Below are 18,444 nucleotides of genomic sequence, written 5' to 3' on the forward strand. Positions count from 1 at the left end.
CTCCACCCGTGGGGACATCCAGCCTCTCCACCTCTGTGGGGCCCTGTCAGCCTCTCCTTGACATTTCCGGAGGAATTAATCACTCTCTCCGGGCTCTCAACGCCTCCCTACCACAGCACCTGCAGCGTGAGGTATGTTGTCATCTGTTCTGACAGGTCTGTCCCCCTACACGGGCTGGCGGGTCCTAGCACGAGTCAGGCCTTCAGTGGCCCAAAGCCTTGAAAAGCGTACTGTGCCCTCTCCCCAAATGAAATTCAAAATGAAAACATTCCTCATTGGAAAATACAACACTTAACAGGGACATATAATTTTAAAACCTTCTTCCTAGCATTTCTGATTGCAAGATTCTGGGTGAGTTCACCAAAGCTGAACTTTTCTTGCTTTCTAGTTTGGTGCTTCTGCTCTCTTGGGGCCCTGAGTACATCATTTTTTTTTTTGCCTCCTGGGTAGATGTGTCCTGGCGAGGGTCATTCTTTACCCTGGTCCGTACTCCCACTTCCTGGCTCAGGGCCTGGCACAGAGCACAACCTGCTCTGCCCATGTTTCTGAAATGAAGGAAATCAGCCTGATCTGAATCTCAGAACCTGACTTAGCCTTTTCATCCTGAAAGGCTGAGTGTGGGTGGACAGATTTGGTGCAGACCCTCAGGGCTCAGGGCCGCAGGAGGCAGCCTGATGAAGGAGGAGCACAGGGGGGCATCAGGATGCTGGCTCCAAACCCAGCTCGACCTTTGTCTTGCTGTGTGACCTTGGCTACAGTATCCCCTTCTCTGGGCCTCAGCTTCCACATCTGTAAAACGAGAAGGTTGAACTGGCCCTTGATCTAAGATCCTGTGATTCATTGGTCTGTGAGCTCTGTCACTAGCTTTGTAAACAGAACTCCTTGTATCCTAGCCAAGCATATTAATCAGAAAATTAACAGTGGAATTCTTCCCTTTGTTGGAAGCACTGTTTAGAATTTGCTGCAACACATTTGCCTAATGATTCGCAATGGTCCATTGATACAAGTCATTTGTAGGGTAGTCCCCTTGGGTCCCAACCCCTCATCTATTCTCAGATAGGTGAATTCCTGCTTATAAGCTCTCCACCCTGAATGAACTGCTCCCTCCTCAGCGGTCTCATCCTACTTTTGCCATAATCATAGTAGATTACTAAAACACAAAGAAAGCAAATAACCAGCAGGCATGTGGCTACCGTCCCCCAACTCCTCCCCATTCCCCCCCAGCAACAGACATGCCCAGTGGAATCACAGCCCTGCTCAAACCCACTCCAGGCATCACTACCAACCAATCAGATTTGCCATCCTGGCTCCCCACATTGGCTCACAGCTCTTTCCTAGGATTGTAGTTGAATTCCTTGATTAAGAAACTGTGTCCTGGGCATCTTTGTGCTCTTCACACATAGCACACGGCTGGCCCATAGTGTGTGCTCAAAAAATGCCTGCTGCATGAGCATCAGACACACGCTGGTCTTTGGGCCACCAGCCCCTCTAGCACACTGCAGTTGGCAGTAGACACAGGTGAGCTGCCCGTGACCACCCCGGTCAGAAGCCCAGAGCCCGGCCCTCCCCCTGGGACCCATGGTTACAGTACCTTGTCTTTGACACTGTGGTCACAGCCAGAGCCCACAAGGAAGTCCAGAGAATCCAGCTGCCCGTGCTCTGCAGACCGATGAAATGCTGTACTTCCCAGCTGGCGGGGGAGGAGAAGAAAGTGAATCTTCCTCGCCCTGCCCACCTGGCCTCAGTTTCCCAACCACACTGGGCTTGCAGTGCTCCAGACACTCTCCCCCACCTTGCCTTATACACCCTGCCTGGAAAGCCCAGACCATCTTCCCAACAAGACCCCACTTGGTGGGTCCCTCCCCCACTGAAATCCTCCTGTGGCTCCTGAATAAAGGACCCATTCCTGAGGCTGCGGGTTGAGATCTCCATGAAGGCCCTTAACAACCTCTCAGGCCTTCATTCCCAAGATTCTAACCCATCTGAACTCACACACCAAAAGCCCTTTTCCTCTAAAGCTCTAGCAATTGTCTCTCCTCCATCTGGAATGCCCCTTGCTTTCTAATCTTACTGATGAAATCTATTCATTTACCAAATTCCACCTCCTCCAGGAAGCAGAAAGCACTGTCTCCCTTCTCTAACCTGTCTAGTCCATATCAGAGTCTCTCTGAGGGAACTGACCATGTGCTGCCGGCGTCCTGCTCATTTGTGCCTAATGCCCCTTCTAGACCAGCAACTCCCTGAGGTGGGGTCCAGTCTGCACTACCCATGGCTCAAGGGATGCACTCAAGGAATGTACAGGAGAGGCCCCAGGAATCCCAAGCCCGATGGGAAGGACACACAGCCTTGAGGCCACACTCACCTTGTCAGCGTGGTCCAGGGCCACGTCCTCCAGGCCCTCTGTTATGAACGCCAGCACTGGCACATGGCCTTTTTGGGCTGTGCAGTGCAGTAAGGTCAGGCTGTCCTGGAAACAAGCCCAGGGTGGTCCCTGCAGTCTGCGAAGGGAGGCCTTGCTCACACACTGGCTGTCTCCCAGACAATGAGTGTTTGGGATCAGAACAGCTTTCCAAAGGAAACCACACTGAAAATGGGGATAGGCCCCTGGGACATCCACAGGACTCACTTAGCCTCACGGGGGCTGGTGGGACTCAGGATGCCAGAGTTCAAATCCCAGCTCCAGCATTTATCAGCTCTGGGGTCTTCGGCAAGTTACCTATACCTCTGTGAGCGCCCATTTCCTCATAGGTCAAGTTAGGATAATACAGGCTTATTGTGCTTCACTTTATTGAAGGTCTCTTAGCCCCAGAAGCAATATTTAAGTGAGGGAGGTTTGCAAATCCTATGTTTATAGTCCAGAGCTTCTACCCTGGCCTTGCATTACAGCTAGATTATTTGGAGTACTTTTCTAAATAGATTGTAACCATCAATGGGTCATAAAAATCAATGGAACAGTCTTCTACATCTTGACAGTGGTTTGGGTTACAGAGGAGTAGCACTTGTCAAATTTCAGTGTGTAGGGACTTCCCTGGTGGTGTAGTGGATAAGACTCCACACTCCCAATGCAGGGGGCCTAGATTCCATCCCTGGTCAGGGAGCTAGATCCCACATGCACGCCGCAACTAAGAGTTCACATGCCACAACTAAGGAGCTGGCAAGCTGCAGCTAAAATGAGGAGCCCTGGAGCCGCAACTAAGGAGCCCACAAGCCACAACTAAGACCTGGTGCAACCAAATAAAAAATAAATAAATAAATAAATATTTTTTTAAAGACTCAGCTTGGGCTTCCCTGGTGGCGCAGTGGTTGAGAGTCCGCCTGCCGATGCAGGGGACGTGGGTTCGTGCCCTGGTCCGGGAAGATCCCACATGCCGCAGAGCGGCTAGGCCCGTGAGCCATGGCTGCTGAGCCTGCGCGTCCGGACCCTGTGCTCTGCAACGGGAGAGGCCACAACAGTGAGACCACAAAAAAAACACAAAAAACAGTGTGTACCGCAAAAAAAAAAAAAAAAAAAAGACTCAGCTTGTATTTCATTGTATACAAAGAATTTGAACTCTAGTTAATGATACGCATGCTGACATATTTAGAGGGAAATACACTGATGTCTGCAATTTATTTTGAAATACATCCAAAATCTACAAAGAACTCTAAAAACTCATCAATAAGAAATTACCCCAATTAAAAAATAATCTGCACACCAAAGAAGATATATGGAAAGACAAATAAGCACATGAAAAAATATATGACATCATTAGTCATTATTGAAATGCAAATTAAAACGACAAAGAGTTTCTAACAATAGAGTATGGAAAGGGAAAAATGCTAACATTCCAGTGGAGAAACCTGGCCGACACCACTTTAACCAAGTGATCAAGCTTGATATTATGATTTATAATAAGAAATATATATTCGGTCTTAGTCCTGGCTCCTGGCACAGAGCTCCTAAAACCCTAGGAATCTCCTAAATGGTAACAGTGATAAAGGTGTCTTTTATGATGTTAACGAGGTGACTTGAAGCCCCTAAGTAAATAAAGGATGGGGGCTGGTTGCCAGGGGAACCAACAGTGATTAGAGGGTTGGAACTTCCAGTCCCACCTCCTCACCTCTGAGGAGAGGAGAGGGGATGGAGGTTCAGTCAATGACCAAGGGCTGAGAATTTAATCTATCAAGTCTATGCAATGAAGCCTCCATTAAAACCCCAAAAGGACAGGGCTTGGAGAACTTCCAGGTTGGTGAATCAGATCACATCCATGTGCCGGGTCCCAAACTCCGTGGGGACACAAGCACCTGCGTTCAGGACCTTGCCCTATGCATCTCTTCATCTGGCCATTGATGATTCATATCCTTAATATCCTTCGTAATAAACCAGAAATATAGTAAGTAAACCGGTTACCTGAGTTCTGAGAGCCGCTCTAGCAATTAACCGAACCTGGGGAGGGGCTCGTGGGAACTTCTGATTTACAGGCAATTATATAGCTAGGCAACCACCTGGGCTTGTGATTGACATCCAAAGCGTGGGCAGTCTTGTAGGACTGAACCCTTAACCGGCAGAATCTGACACTATCTCCAAGTAGTGTCAGAAGTGAGTTAAATTTGTGGACTCCCGGTCAGTGTCCACGGAGAACTGAGTTAACTGCTTGGTGATCTGGAAAAAACACACATCGGAACTGGTGTCAGAACTGGATCAAGAGACCATCACCGGTGACGAATCACAATGGTATCACATGCCCCCTGATAGGAGGTAATGAGAAGGGCATTTGACCTGTGGTGTCTTCTTCCCCAAATTCCATAACCCCAATCTAATCATGAGAAAAACATCAGACAAAACCAAATTGAAGGATATTCTACAAAATACTTGACCAGTACTCTTCAAAAGTGGCAAGGTCATGAAAAACAGGATGGACTGAGAAACTGTCCCAAGATCAAGCAACAGGACTGTGCTACTCTTCACATCAAGAGGAGGAATCCAATATTTTCCTCCCCCTGAAACGAGGCTGACCCTGTGATGGGCTTTGACCAGTAGAATGCGGTAGAAATAATATCTCAAGAAACCTTGCTACTTCTACTCTTGCTCTTTTGATGTCCTGGGGCTGTCACAGAAGGAAGTCTCCATGAATGTCAGCTACCACCTGGAGACACTGGCCACACCATCTGTGACGTTCCCTCTTCCTGCAGAGGCCCCAGACATGTGCTGACTGTGTCCTCATAAGTGAGCCCAGGCAAGGCCAGAGGAACTGACCAGCCAATGATATTATGAAAAATCATAAATCAATGTTACTTTAAGCCACTACATTTTAGAGTGGTTTGTTACCAAAAACAGAAAACTAATATGGAGTGGACCTGCTTAACTAGAAGATCCATTACTCAGAGCCCTGCCCTCCACACACACTTAAGACCTCACCTCCCTCATTCTAGAACACTGAGGCTCATTCTGTGTTGACAGCAAATTTCATCGCAACAGCTACTGGATTCTGCAAGACCACTGAGACTCTCTCTAAGGCTAAGCCAGACAGGCAGGACTGGACAGGAGGGCCCTCAGCTTGAAACTGGGCTTGGATTCCACACTCTGGGCTTGGATCCTGTGGCCCATAGCCTAGGGGTATCCTTCACTGAGAGCTGTCAGACATTTCTACCACTGCCAACAAGATCCTAACAATGGTATAGGGCAGACCTCCTGTGTGCCATGGTCCTTTTTGGTGTCTGGTGAACACCCATCTATTATCTTACAGTTCTGGAGGTCAAAAGTCTAAAATGGGCTGGGAGGGCTGCTTCTCTTCTGGAGTTTCTAGGAGAATCCATTTCCTGGCCTTTCCAGCTTCTAGAGGCTACCTGCATTCCTTGGCTTGTGGGTCACATTACTCCAACCTCTGCTTCCTTCAATGACATCTCCTTCTCTGACTCTCCTGCCTCCCTCCTTCTTTCCCCTAAAAGGACATGTGGGCACATGTGGATAATCCAGAATAGTCTCCCCATCTCAAGGTCCTTAACTTAATCACATCAGAAAAATTCCTTTTGCCTTGTTAGGTTCTAGAGTTCACAGGTTCTAGGGATAGGGATATGGACATCTTGGGGCGGACAGTATTCTGCCTACCAGAAAAGAAAAACAATGATATTGAAATAGAATTATCAAAATATTAAAACCCAAATTTTTTATCTAGTAGCATATATGCTTTATTGATCCATTAAACAACAAGATCTAGTGAAAGGTCTAATAACTACCGCCATGATTTCAAAGTAATGATGAGCGTAAACAGTATTTTGAGATAACTGCAAAAACTGTAATGTGATATGAAAAGAGCTACATTTTGTCTTAGAGACAATGTCACAGGTATATTAATTCTACCTGCATTCATCATGGAAAGAAATGCTAAAATTTTAAGCAGAGGGCAGTTTAAAAAAAAAAAGGTCCTTGTTTTCCCTTCAAAGTTCATGGATCCCCAAATTCTGTCTCTCTAAGGACCAAGGTTGAGAACTCCTGGCTGAAGGTATTTGGCCCAGAAATGTTTGCATTTTCTAAGGGCCACCAACCCCCTAAAAGTTGAGACACCAGTTCAGGGATTCTGGGCACTCTTGACTCCCTGGGGCTCTCCTCCCTCAAACCATAGCACACACCAGTGAGCAATAGGGGACTGCCAGGGTCGCTAACGTGCCAGGCACTGGGCCAGGTACTTTAGACACAGCACTGCAATTACTTCTGCCTCAGCTCAGAGATGGGTACTAGCACTCTTATTTCCAAATGGGAAAAGTGAGGCTCAGGGTGGTAAAATAATTTGCCCAAGGTCCCAGAGTTTGGTAAATGGTGCTTTGCTCCTTCTACCTGGCCATACTGACCGCAAGGGAGCCGGGGCCCCGTGGGAGGGAGAAGGCCCTACCTCCTTCTCATTTAATCTTCTGAGGGTGTTTCTTTAATTCCCCTTTGTGAACAAGAGGCTGGCCAGAGGACTGGGGACTGTCTCAACATCACAGAGTGGTAAAGAGTAGGGGGATCAGAAGCCAGGGGCTTTCAATGCTGATGAAAGAGGCGTCCCCAGGCCCTTTTCCCAGCCCCAGTGGAAGTAGTGAGGGTCCCAGCTTCACAAGGCTGAGCTCAGGTGGGGGTTCAGGACGCTTCTCAGAGGGTCGAGGCAAGCTGGGGCAGGCAGAGGCACATGAGGGGACAGGGGGGGCAGTGATGGGGACAGGCAGCAGAGGTGGGGGCAGCCCTGTGCAGCAGGAGGTAGAGAGCGGGCAAGTGGGCTGCCAGCTGAGGCCTTACCTTGTTCTTACAGTGGATCTTGGCCCCGGAGTTGACCAGGATCTGGAGGATCCGTAAGTGGCTGAACCAGGCAGACAGGAGAAGCGCATTCATCCCAAACTTGGGGAGAGGACATGGCTGGGGGTGGGGGGTGGGTGGAGGGAGGAGACTATGAGGGGGCGTGGCTGTGCCACCTGAGCCCAAGTGTGCTTTGCACAATCGTGTAACCATAAGGGACCTTAAGTGCCACCCAGGCCGGGGAGCTCTGGGCCTTAGGAATTTAGAGTCCAGGAAATTGTTTTAAACAGAGGCTGATATACTATTGCAAACATTCCCCCCCCCAGTTTTATTGACAAATAATTGACATACATCACAGTATAAGTTTAAGGCACACAGCATGATCGTTTGATTTACATATATTGTGAAATGATCACCACAGTAGGTTCAGCTAACAGCCATCTTCTCACATAGATACAATAAAAAGAAAGAAAAGAAAAAAGGGAAAAAGATTTTCTCCCTGTGATAACTCTGAGGATTTACTCTCCCACCAACTGCAAACTTTTGTGGGGATACCGAATAAACCTTAAAAATAAAAGAGCTGCCATCTCCTCTCACCACCAGTTCACAAAGATGGACCGTTTTACCACAAAAAAGTTTGGAAGGAGCTGATCTCAGAGTATACTCTTTCCAAATACAGCTTCATGAAACATACACTGCATTGTTCTAATTTTCTGATTTGCTGTGACTGGTGAAGACCTCACCCTGGACTGGCATTTGAGAATCAACTGTTTGAACCTCCTGCGAAACAACCTCCAGGCAGATGGCTTAGGTCTGCGCACATGAAGGGACGGCATCTCGCCGCTGCACAAGACAACCACTGCACCGTCAAACACTTCTCACCGTGAAAAGTCCCTCCTCATGCGGAATTGAAACCTGCATCCCTGTGCTTTCCACCCTACTGGCCCTTTGGAGCAACTGAAAATAGATCTAGGCCTTCTTCTGATGGCAGCCCAGATCCTATTTGCAGGATGCTCTTCCTCAACATCTGCAAAGTGTTTCCAGGTCACCAGAGCCCCTGCACTGCCCTCCACCTTCGTGGGGTTCTGCATCTGAGGGCAGGCTTCATCCCCACCTCTACTGAGCCTTTCCTTCTCTGTGAAGAGCACCCCCAGGCCTCCAAACTCACCTCACCTCCCAGGATGCACTGACAGACAGCCACCCTCTTAGAAGTGGTTTTTCTCTGTCTTTCCTTGAGTGTGGTGGGATGTGGCAGGGTCTGAGCAGAACAGAGGCCTGGGAGATCATCACCACCTTCTGCCTACAGACCGCACTGGCCTCCCTCAGCTTTGGACAGCCCCAAAGTTTGTCTCTAAGTTGGGCGTTCAAAGACCAGAACATATTTTCCCACAGAAACAGGGTCATGTGTGGCTCTGGGTCCCCTGGTGAGGCCAACGGCCTGTCATTCATAGAATGAGCCCACAGGGTGACCTGGTACTGATGGGCCACAGAATCTCCCCACAAGCATAAGCAGGCTTGCAGTGGGAAAATGCTCCCAAGTCCAGCTGGGAGCAGAAATGCAGAGCCCACCTCAGGAAAGGCTAAGGGATCAGTGTCCCTGATGTGTCCTCATCCCCAGCACACTCTAAGCTGCCAGAAGAACAGGGTTGGCCTAGTCCTGAATCAGCCTCAATTTCACAGTCTGGACCTCTGGGGGAAAGGGTGCCTCACCCCAGCACCTGCACAGAGCACCCTGGTCACAACCACTTCCCCACTTGGCTCCACAAAGAGCTTCTGGGGGAGCACCAGGAAAAGGGGTCTTAGTGGTTGGCACCAGAATCCCTCTTAGGGACAGAACTGGGTTTGGGTAAAAGCTGTGACAAGTGGTTGGGATGAAAGGTGAAACCCAGAAAGGACTGACTGGGCATGATGGCAGGAATTTGGAGGCAGGGCGGGGACGGTGCAGACAATAACAGCATTGAAAGTGGGGCAGGGGAAGAGGCCAAGCCTAAGACAAGGAAAGGACCAAGGGACTTTAAAGAACAGGAATGGCACAGAACAAAATTGTGGTTGCCAAGGGGGAGGGGGGGGAGGAGGGAGGAATGGGCTGGGAGTCTGGGGTCAGTAGATGCAAACTGTTACATATAGAATAGATGGACAAGGTCCTACTGTATAGCACTGGGAACTATATTTAGTGTGTTGGGATAAACCATAATGGAAAATAGTATAAAAAAGAATGTATGTATATGTATAACTGAGTTACTTTGCTGTACAGCAGAAATTAACACAACATTATAAATCAACTATACTTCAATTTAAAAAATAAATTTAAAATAAAGAAGAAAAGAAAGCATATGGTAAAGGAAAGAAAATAATAAAGAACAGGAATGTCAAAGACAGGATTTTAGGATTTTTACATTGTTTTTGTGTGTAATGTAAATCCCCTCCACCTCTTATTTTGGAAAGCCTGCCCCACATCAGAGTGTGTGAATGGGGTCTCTATGGAAAGTGGGGAGAAGGACTGTGATCCATGTTAGGGGTGATGCCAAGGGAGAGACAAAGGACTATGTGCAAAATTTCAAGAGGACGGCGAAAACCGAGCAGAAGCTGGAAGTAAGAGTCAAGAGTGACCACAAGAATTTAAGCCCTTCCTCCTGAAACCTTGGGAAGGTGCTGGACCCACCATAGCACCTCAGATGGGGACTCTGGTCTCAGCTAGAACCAAAGAGGCCAGAAGACCCAGCACTGGCTCAGAGCTCAGCTACTGGTAGAATATCAGTAACTGGGGGCTGGCTGGATGACGAAGGACAGAGTCCAAGGGGAGAAGCCCACAGGAGCTTGGGAATGAAAAGGGTCAAGGCTCAAGGCTGGGGGAGGAGAGTCATGGGAGACAGAGCCTCTTGCCAGTGGGAACCCCAAGATACCTCACTGTCCTAGTTCCAGGAACTAACTAGGACAGAGCCCTGTGGGTTTTCACTAGAGACCTTCCCCCCAACAACAGGATTTCCCTTCTCCAGTGTCTCCTCTACCCTCCTGTTATTAAAGTAGGCACGCTTACCAGCCTTCTTATTTTTCAAAACGTATTTATTGCTGTTTGCAAAGGAAACAGAGAAGATTTGTAAGCACCCTCTCTTACTATTCTCCCTCATATCTTCTTTTCTCACTCAGTCCCTCAAGGTAGAAATAACAGAGCATGGTGGTGATAGTAAGGGTCTTTTTTAAAAAAATTATTTATTTATTTATTTTTGGCTGCGTTGGGTCTTCCTTGCTGCACGCGGGCTTTCTCTGGTTGCGGCGAGCGGGGGCTACTCTTCGTTGCGGAGCGCGGGCTTCTCTTTGCTGTGGCTTCTCTTGTTGTGGAGCACAGGCTCCAGGCGCACGGGCTTCAGTAGCTCTGGCACATAGGCTCAGTAGTTGTGGCTCACGGGCTATAGAGCGCAGGCTCAGTAGTTGTGGTGCATGGGCTTAGTTGCTCCGCGGCATGTGGGATCTTCCTGGACCAGGGCTCGAACCCGCGTCCCCTGCATTGGCAGGTGGATTTTTTTTTTTTTTTTTTTTTTTTTTTTTTTTTTTTGCGGTATGCGGGCCTCTCACTGTTGTGGCCTCTCCCGTTGCAGAGCACAGGCTCCGGACGCGCAGGCTCAGTGGCCATGGCTCACAGGCCCAGCCGCTCCGCGGCATGTGGGATCTTCCCGGACCGGGGCACGAACCCGTGTCCCCTGCATTGGCAGGCGGACTCTCAACCACTGCGCCACCAGGGAAGTCCGGCAGGTGGATTCTTAACCACTATGCCACCAGGGAAGTCCCAACAGGGAGGGTCTTTGTGGGCAAAAGGCTGATGCGAGAAGTTCCAGTTGTTTATTGAGACACTCAGACTAAGGAAACCAGACACTCTCCTTCCAGGGTCATCTCTAAATGAGGCCTAAGCAGGAGCAGGGAGGAGATGGGGTGAGGGAGTGGGGAGGTAGGTGTTGCTGCCCCACCCCCAGCCCTGACTTGTAATCAAGCCCCCTTCATGGTGGGGCCTCAGAGCAAAGAGAAGTCAGGACAAAGAAAAGTATTTCCATGGAACCTAAGTTTCTGCAGAGAAGTTTATAATTTTTTAAAAATGTATCCCTGTCAAATGCCGTTGTCAGATTCAGCTCTTTATCCAAACCCGTAGAGATAAATTTGTAGACCTTGTTATTATTCTGCTCTCTCTCTTAGCAGTGTGCTCCCTGCCAATTTGTTAAGTAAGACTGTTAGTCTTTATCCAGGTTGTGGGTTAGTGTTTGCCAGGGCAGAGCCCTGTGGCATATCATGAGAGACCTCCCTCCCGATGGCTTTACCAATGAGGCCTTTGTCAACCCACCCAATTACCTGTTCTACAGTCCATATTTCTCCCTGTTCACATGACATCACGAGGGACCGAAAAGGCTGAGAACTGAAAGGCCCTTGAAAATGAAGAGATCTTTATGACTGTGCAAAGGGAAAGTAGGATTGGTACAGTGTCATTGGCCCCTGAAGACTCACCCACTGCCCAGCCTGCACCTGTTCGTCTGTGTATCAGTGACAACCTCGGCAATGACAGCTGGCTCATAGACCCAGAATGAGTTCTGATGCCCCTGCCCCACCCTGAGACAGACAGGAAGACGGACATGCACACACACCAAGAGCAGCCGCACAGCCTGCTCGTGCCCTGCGCCCGCAGCCCGGTGCAGGGCCAACCTGCCCACCGGCCAGGAGGGAGAGGAAACCTGTGAGGCACCAGCTGGCTGCCTGGCCCACCTCGCACAGCCTCCCTACCTCCCGGCCAGGACAGCTGGTCTGCGGGGTGGAAGGACCTTTGCTGGCTCTGGTGACCAGTCGGCTGGGGCCACAGCCCCACTCTGACCCCCTCCTCTTCCACTCTACAGCTGCTGAAATGAATGTAGTAAAACACCATGTCTAGATCCGTCTGTCCCCCACCTAAAACTCTTCCCAGCTTCCCACTGCTCTTGGATCAAACGCCTAAACCTTGGGCCTATGAGGCCCTGCATGGCCTGGCACTGCTTCTCAGAAATGCCAGACAACATCCTGTCTCTAAGTCTGTTCCTGTTGCTCCCTCTGCTGGGCAGCCACCTGTGTCTGAGGATTATTTTCCAAGTCCCTGAGGAATCCTGAGTGCCTGGGTTCTGTCCCCTCCTTCCTTCAGAATAGGGTTGAAGGGTTCTGACCTACCCCCCACCCCCAAACTCACTGTCAGACCGCCCTGGCAGTTCACCCTGGTCTCTGGCCCTCAGCACATCTGAGCAGGCCTGGGGGAGGCCAGCCTCCAACCCATGAACCCACTTCCCTCCACAGTTTTCAGCATGTGATGGGGCAACAAAAGAAAACACTAATTTTCTGTGTGGTCTCTCTGGGGACGAGCTGTCCCTTCCTCTCCCATTCTGTCCCCTCTGCCTGAAAACACTGCCCTTTTTCACTGGCTCCCACAAAAATGCCACTTCCTTGGGAGGACTTCTGGCCGAGAGGGCCCCTCTGACGCCCACATGCTTTCAGATTGTGACAGTGGGAATGAACTATTTGTGAGATACTCTATTTAATGTCTGTTTTCCCCCACCAGACTATCAGCTCCAAGAGGGCTGGGACCATGTCTGCCATGGGTTCTGCTGGCCCCATCACCTAGCACAGTGCCAGCACAGAGTAAGCCCTTAATACTTATTGAACAAATGAATCATTCAACGAGTAAATGAATGAATGAATCTGGCATTAGCATCCTATCATCCATAAGATGCAAGTCCAACTTGCAAGTCCATGTTTCCTTGCAAGTGCTTGCCCAGGAGATGAGACCAAGGCTCCAGTCACCAATAATGTGCTGTGTGACCTAAGGTGACTTGCTGCCCTCCTCTGTACCTGCCTCCATCTATAAATAGGACCAATCCTCCCTGCTCTCCTCCCCTCTCCAGGGGTGAGTGAGAACCACCAGGAAACAGGTAGATGAGTGCTCTGAAAACCAAAATACACCAGACACACCCTAGAATTCCTGCTACTATTACTGAGCCCTAGGCAGGCTGTGAAGACCCAAGTTGTACCCCTGTCACATCAAACCAGACAGAGGATAACTGTTGCAGTCAGGAATCCTGCATCCAACCCTTTCAGCCTCCACTGACCTCTCACCCAGGCCCTGGCATCTCCTCTAAGATGCTCCTGACAGCTAGAAGCCCCAACACACGGAGAGGCTACCCCACGTGGTACCCAGGCCCATCCCCAGTGTCCCCAGCCAGAAGAATGGCTTTTCCCTCTGCCCCCTTCTCCAGCGGGGCTGCGAACCACCCCACCTGCACCCTTCCCTGAGGCCTGGCCTGCCTCCCCACCAGGCCAAGGGCAGGCCTGGGCCCACAACAGTTTTACACACTCAGTAGGCACAGCGGGCCCTCAGAGAACTGAACTGCCTAGGAGACATTCAGGCCAGGGAGGGGCTGTTCCCCAATCCTCCTTACACAGTGTCAGGGGTCCTCCGCCCTCCTCCTGCACCCCTTTTTGTCCACTCAGTGCTTCCTCTGGAGAGGCAGCTCCATGAGGCTGCCCGCCGGAACCACGTTGGGAGGATGCCTCAGAGACCTGGCGGTCCAGTGGTTAAGACTTCGCCTTCCAGTGCAGGGGGTGCAGGTTGGATCCCTGGTCGGGGAGTTAAGATCTCACATGCCTTGTGGCCAAAAAACCAAAGCATAAAACAGAAGCCATATTGTAACAAATTCAATAAAGATTTTAAAACAAAACATCGTAAAAAAAAAAAAATGCAACTGACACATCAGCCTCCCTTGGTCCAGAACCCCTGGACTTCTGACCAGAGGCACCAGGCCACCTTTGTCTCTCCAGGTGCCTCTCCCTATCTGCCAGCCTCCGACTCCTGACCTTTGACTCCCTGCCCTCTTGACTCTAAATCTGTTTCTTGGAGGAGCCTTCTGGATGGGTCACAAGGATTAAGAGTTAAGAGCACTGGAATCCTGACCCTGACTTTGGGCCTCAGAGATTTTGAGACAAAGTGGACAAGGAGGCCAGGGCCTGAGCCTTCCCCAAGTTAACATGTGCCGATGTGCCTGCCCCAGGCTCCGGGAACTGTCCCTCCTGTATGGAGGTGACACTATAGCATTATTCCCAGCCGGAGCCCCTTTACACATGTGATTTCTGGCCCTGATGTGTATGTACTCTCCTCCCGATTGGCTCCTTCATCCTCCCAACGTGGTTCCGGTGGGCAGCCTCGTGGAGCTGCCTCTCCAGAGGAAGCACTGTTGGGACAAAAAGAGGTGCAGGATGAGGGCGGAGGACCCCCGACACTGTGTAAGGAGGATCGGGGAACAGCCCCTCCCTGGCTTGAATGTCTCCTAGGCAGGGGGTCTTCCAGCTCAGAATGGTGGGTGGATGCTTCTCCTCTTTCTTAATGTTGGAGACTTCCCCAGACAGGCTGCTTCTCCTTCCAGCGCACCTCATGTCCACGTGACCAGGACTCGGCAGAACCCTAAAGCTGGGAGACCGTGGGCAAGACCACCCACAGGAGCCAGGTGTGTGCCCCTCCCCTCTCAGAGGTGCCCTGTCATCCAGTTGTCCTGACTGCTATTGCTGTTCTTGAGGAAGGGAATGCAATTCATTCCCACTGGAGTCGATAACCACCTTTCCCATGGCTCCATCAGTGAAGAAGGCAGCCAGGATTTACTGAGCCACCCACTGCGTCAGGCCCGGGCGAGGCCAGAGGCTCGTGTTCACCCGGCTTTTTTGTTCTCGTCCCTCCACCTCTTCTCTCCTCATCCCCTAATCCTAACCAGCTTTCACCTCCTGGTTGTGGGGCCCTCTCTGATTGCCTTCTCTGTGGTCTCTGCACTCCTCTCATCCTTGTCGCTGCACCTTCATCTCAGTCTCAGACTAGAAGGAACCTCCAAGCCCCGCTTCCAGCCCCTTGCCATGGCCAGCGGTGGGCTCAGAGGGTCGGTGGCCAGGCCAGGGGGACTCAGGCCTGACGACGTGGTCCAGGGCTCATCTCACCAGAACCCCATGCTGCTGTCATCCTGACTGCTCGGGATGTCTGGTCTCTTTGGCTGGACCTCAAGCTCCTTGGGGGCTCTGGCCACACCTGACACTTGCCAGCCCACTCACACTTCACAGTGGGCCCAAAGCCGAGCACATGGAGGAATCCACAAAACTCTGCTTCCATGAGTGACACTGAAAATCCCCAAGCTGACAGACGCTTGTCCCCACTTCAGAAAGGCTTAGATACACAAGCACAAGGGACAAATATTGGGCTGGCCAAAAAGTTCGTTTGGGTTTTCCCGTAACATCTTACAGAAAAACTCGAATGAACTCTTTGGCCAACCCAATATTGGCTGGCCCTTTGCACAATCAGTACAGGGCATGTAATTTGAGGTTTTATTGCTGCTGAGCCTACATCCTGCACATTTGGTCCACTGCAAATGTCCAGACCCAGCCCCTCTGTGTATCCAGGGACAGGTCGCCAGTGTCTTGGCAGGGAAGGCTGGGATGCATTAAAGTGACAGAGAAGCCTGCCATCAATTTGTTTTTTCCAGATAAATTCCACGTGGCTTTCCAAATACAGGAGAGGGTTTGGGGCTTTCTGAGGCCTCACAGATGCAACCTATGGACCTCAGAGCTGCTGCCCTGTGGCTGAGCCATTTCCTGGCTGTGTGACTTAGGTTACTTAAATTTTCTGTGCCTCAGTTTCCTCATCTGCAAAATGGGGACATGAGCTGCCCTGCAGGGTTATTGTAATGATTGGATATAAGTATGTGAAAAGCTCCTAGCATGGTATCTGGCAAATAGTACCATCGTCATCATCACTATTATTCCTCCAGAACAAAGGGTCAGAGAATAAATTCTGGCGGCCAAAGACCTGGGGGGGGGGGGGGCTTCCTTCGTTCAGGGCTCTCTGAGCCAGTGAAGCCCCAACCAAGGAAACACCCTCCCTACCCACCTCCCTGCCCTGCTTTTCTCCACACCACCCCTCACCACTGGCCTATGCTATATTTACATATTTATTAGCTTTATTGTCTGCTTCCCCCATTATAATATAAGCCCATGAAGGGAGAGATTTTTGTCTGACTTGTTAACTACTATATCCCTAAATTCAGGCCCTGGCATATATTTGCTGAATGAATAAGTGACACACAAGTCATTAAGTCTCTTCAGGGCTTTTGAACTATATAACATGTGGCCCCAGTTGAGACTCATTTGTTCCCTGGAAAACCAAACCACAAGCTCAGGTAAATGGCAGGAAAGAGGTGTATGGGGACAGGGGGAGCTTCATGTCAATACTTCAGGGGAAAGGGGGAAACATTTCCTTCCAAGTGTGGTCCCCATTGATGGCGCCACCCTTCCTCACCCCTAAAAGGGTCTGCCTTTCCCATAGGGGAGGAGAGGGTCCTTCTGGAAGAATCCCTCTCAGATCTCAAACACCTCCGGGAAGCAACTGTGTCCTGAGCATTCCTTTCCTTAAACTCTTGGACGAAAACCACTATGATTGATCCAGGTTCAGCAAAAGATCTGGCAGTTCAGGCGTAAGCTTAGGGAAGCTGGGGTTTAGTTCCCACACTGCCACTTTCTAACAGCAGGAAACATCCCCCTTGGGGGCCTCAGTTCCACTGTAGAATCAGGGGAGGATGAAAAAGTGATCTGTAGAGATTCCTACCAGCTCTGACTCCCTTTCTCTTGACGGAAGCCTGGGAGAGTGGCCTGGTTTGTGTTGGCAAACAGCCAAGAGCCTGAAGGAGAGCATGCAGGCCCTGGAGAGCGCCAGTGAAATCAACTTTAGTCTCATCTCTTCCATGCATCTCAATCCATGCATCCTCTTTCTGGCCACAACAGACACACACTGCACTCTGGCCTCTGAGCCTGTGCCTATGCTGGGTCCTCTGCGCAGAATTCCCTCCCGCGCACCCCAATGATCCATTGCTGCACGTTCTTGAAGGGCCTGCTCAAGTGATGTCTGCCCCAAGCAGAACCCTGTACCTGTTTGGAAGGCTTAGCACCTGATAGAACCCCCACTCCCATCTGCATCCCAGTGAGGAAAATGGCACAGTCCTTCTCTCCCTTTACCAGGCAGTGCAGCCAAAGGTCCCCGAAGCTGGCTGATGTCCACAGGGATGCCACTGCCTGGTCCAGAGGCCCTAGCAGCCAGGCACACTCCTGGAGGGGGCTCTGAGGTGCCCTGATCCCCCCTGCAGCACACCATACCTCCTCCACTCCCCATCCAGCCCCGACATTCTAAGGGAGCTGGAACCCTCAGCATTTCTACCACTTTAAGGCTGTGTGACCTTGGGCAACTTGTTTAACCACTTTGTGCCTCAGCTTTCTCTTCCGCAAAATGGAGATAACAGTAGGTCCTACCCAGAAGGCTACCGTGGAGATCAAAGAAAGTGCTGGCACACAAAGTAAGCACCCAATAAAGGATCGTATTCCCATCTTCTTTCGAGCTAATGTCACCTCCACCCAAGCTCCCCGCTCCAGGGCGGGGAGCACCCCCAGTCCCGGGTGAGCAGCCAATGTCCCCTCCGCCAGGTGCGAGTTCCTCTCGGGGCCACAAAGAAGCCCAAGACGCAGGTGGCCACGCGGACCGCGCAGATCTCAGGCTCGGTCGCCCCCGCTGGGTTGCGGCGCATCCTCTCAGGCCTCTACCCGCCCCTGTCCTGGTCCCCACCCCGCGGACTCACGGCCCTGGGTCTCCCACGCCAGCTCCTCCTCCATGCCGCCGCTCCGGAACTCCTCTGTGTTCTGCCTGGTCGCGAGCGGCCCGTCCGCCCGACTGGGCCCAGGAGCTGAGGGAGGAGGAGCTGAGCTGGGGGTGAGGACGAGGCTCCCGGGAGCGACGGAGTGCAGGCGGCAGCCACTCCTCCAGAGCCCTAGCCCCTCCTTGGCTCTTGGGTATGATGCGGGCGCAGCTGCTCCGACCTCCCGACCGCCTCCCATCCCGGGCCAGACTGCGGGTCTCTCTACGGGCTCCCTCGACCAGCCCACGGCCCAGCGGTTCGGAGCCACTAGGGGCTCTGCAGGTCCCCCTGGGAATGTCTCCTCTGCGAGCTGTCCCAGCCTCCCGGTCCCAGATGCACGACCTCCCGCAGGCCCCTGGCTCGCGACTCGGGAGCCTGGTCTGGCGCCCCCAGGAGCTGAAAGTCAGACCCCAAGCACTTGGGTGGGCATTTAAGGAACAGTAACCTCAGCAAGCCTGCAGGCATATGAAGAGATGGTCG

At 51.2% G+C, this 18,444-nt stretch overlaps 1 protein-coding gene across 1 annotated transcript in view; it reads right to left on the reverse strand.

Moving 5' to 3' along the window:
- The window catches only part of ANKDD1A (ankyrin repeat and death domain containing 1A), a gene marked incomplete at its 3' end in the record, with an annotated part of 34,825 nt that extends 16,757 nt beyond the window's left edge, over nt 1–18,068 (reverse strand). Inside the window, 7 exon segments of the mRNA XM_079913615.1 lie at nt 1,592–1,690; nt 2,363–2,467; nt 7,253–7,369; nt 7,993–8,092; nt 11,741–11,964; nt 14,399–14,478; nt 17,908–18,068. Coding sequence (XP_079769741.1) covers nt 1,592–1,690; nt 2,363–2,467; nt 7,253–7,369; nt 7,993–8,092; nt 11,741–11,964; nt 14,399–14,478; nt 17,908–17,941 — 759 coding nt within the window. The 5' untranslated portion in view covers nt 17,942–18,068.
- Nucleotides 18,069–18,444: the final 376 nt, after the last annotated feature.

Source organism: Stenella coeruleoalba (assembly GCF_951394435.1).
Source record: "Stenella coeruleoalba genome assembly, chromosome: 2".
In the NCBI taxonomy this organism is placed as follows: domain Eukaryota; kingdom Metazoa; phylum Chordata; class Mammalia; order Artiodactyla; family Delphinidae; genus Stenella; species Stenella coeruleoalba.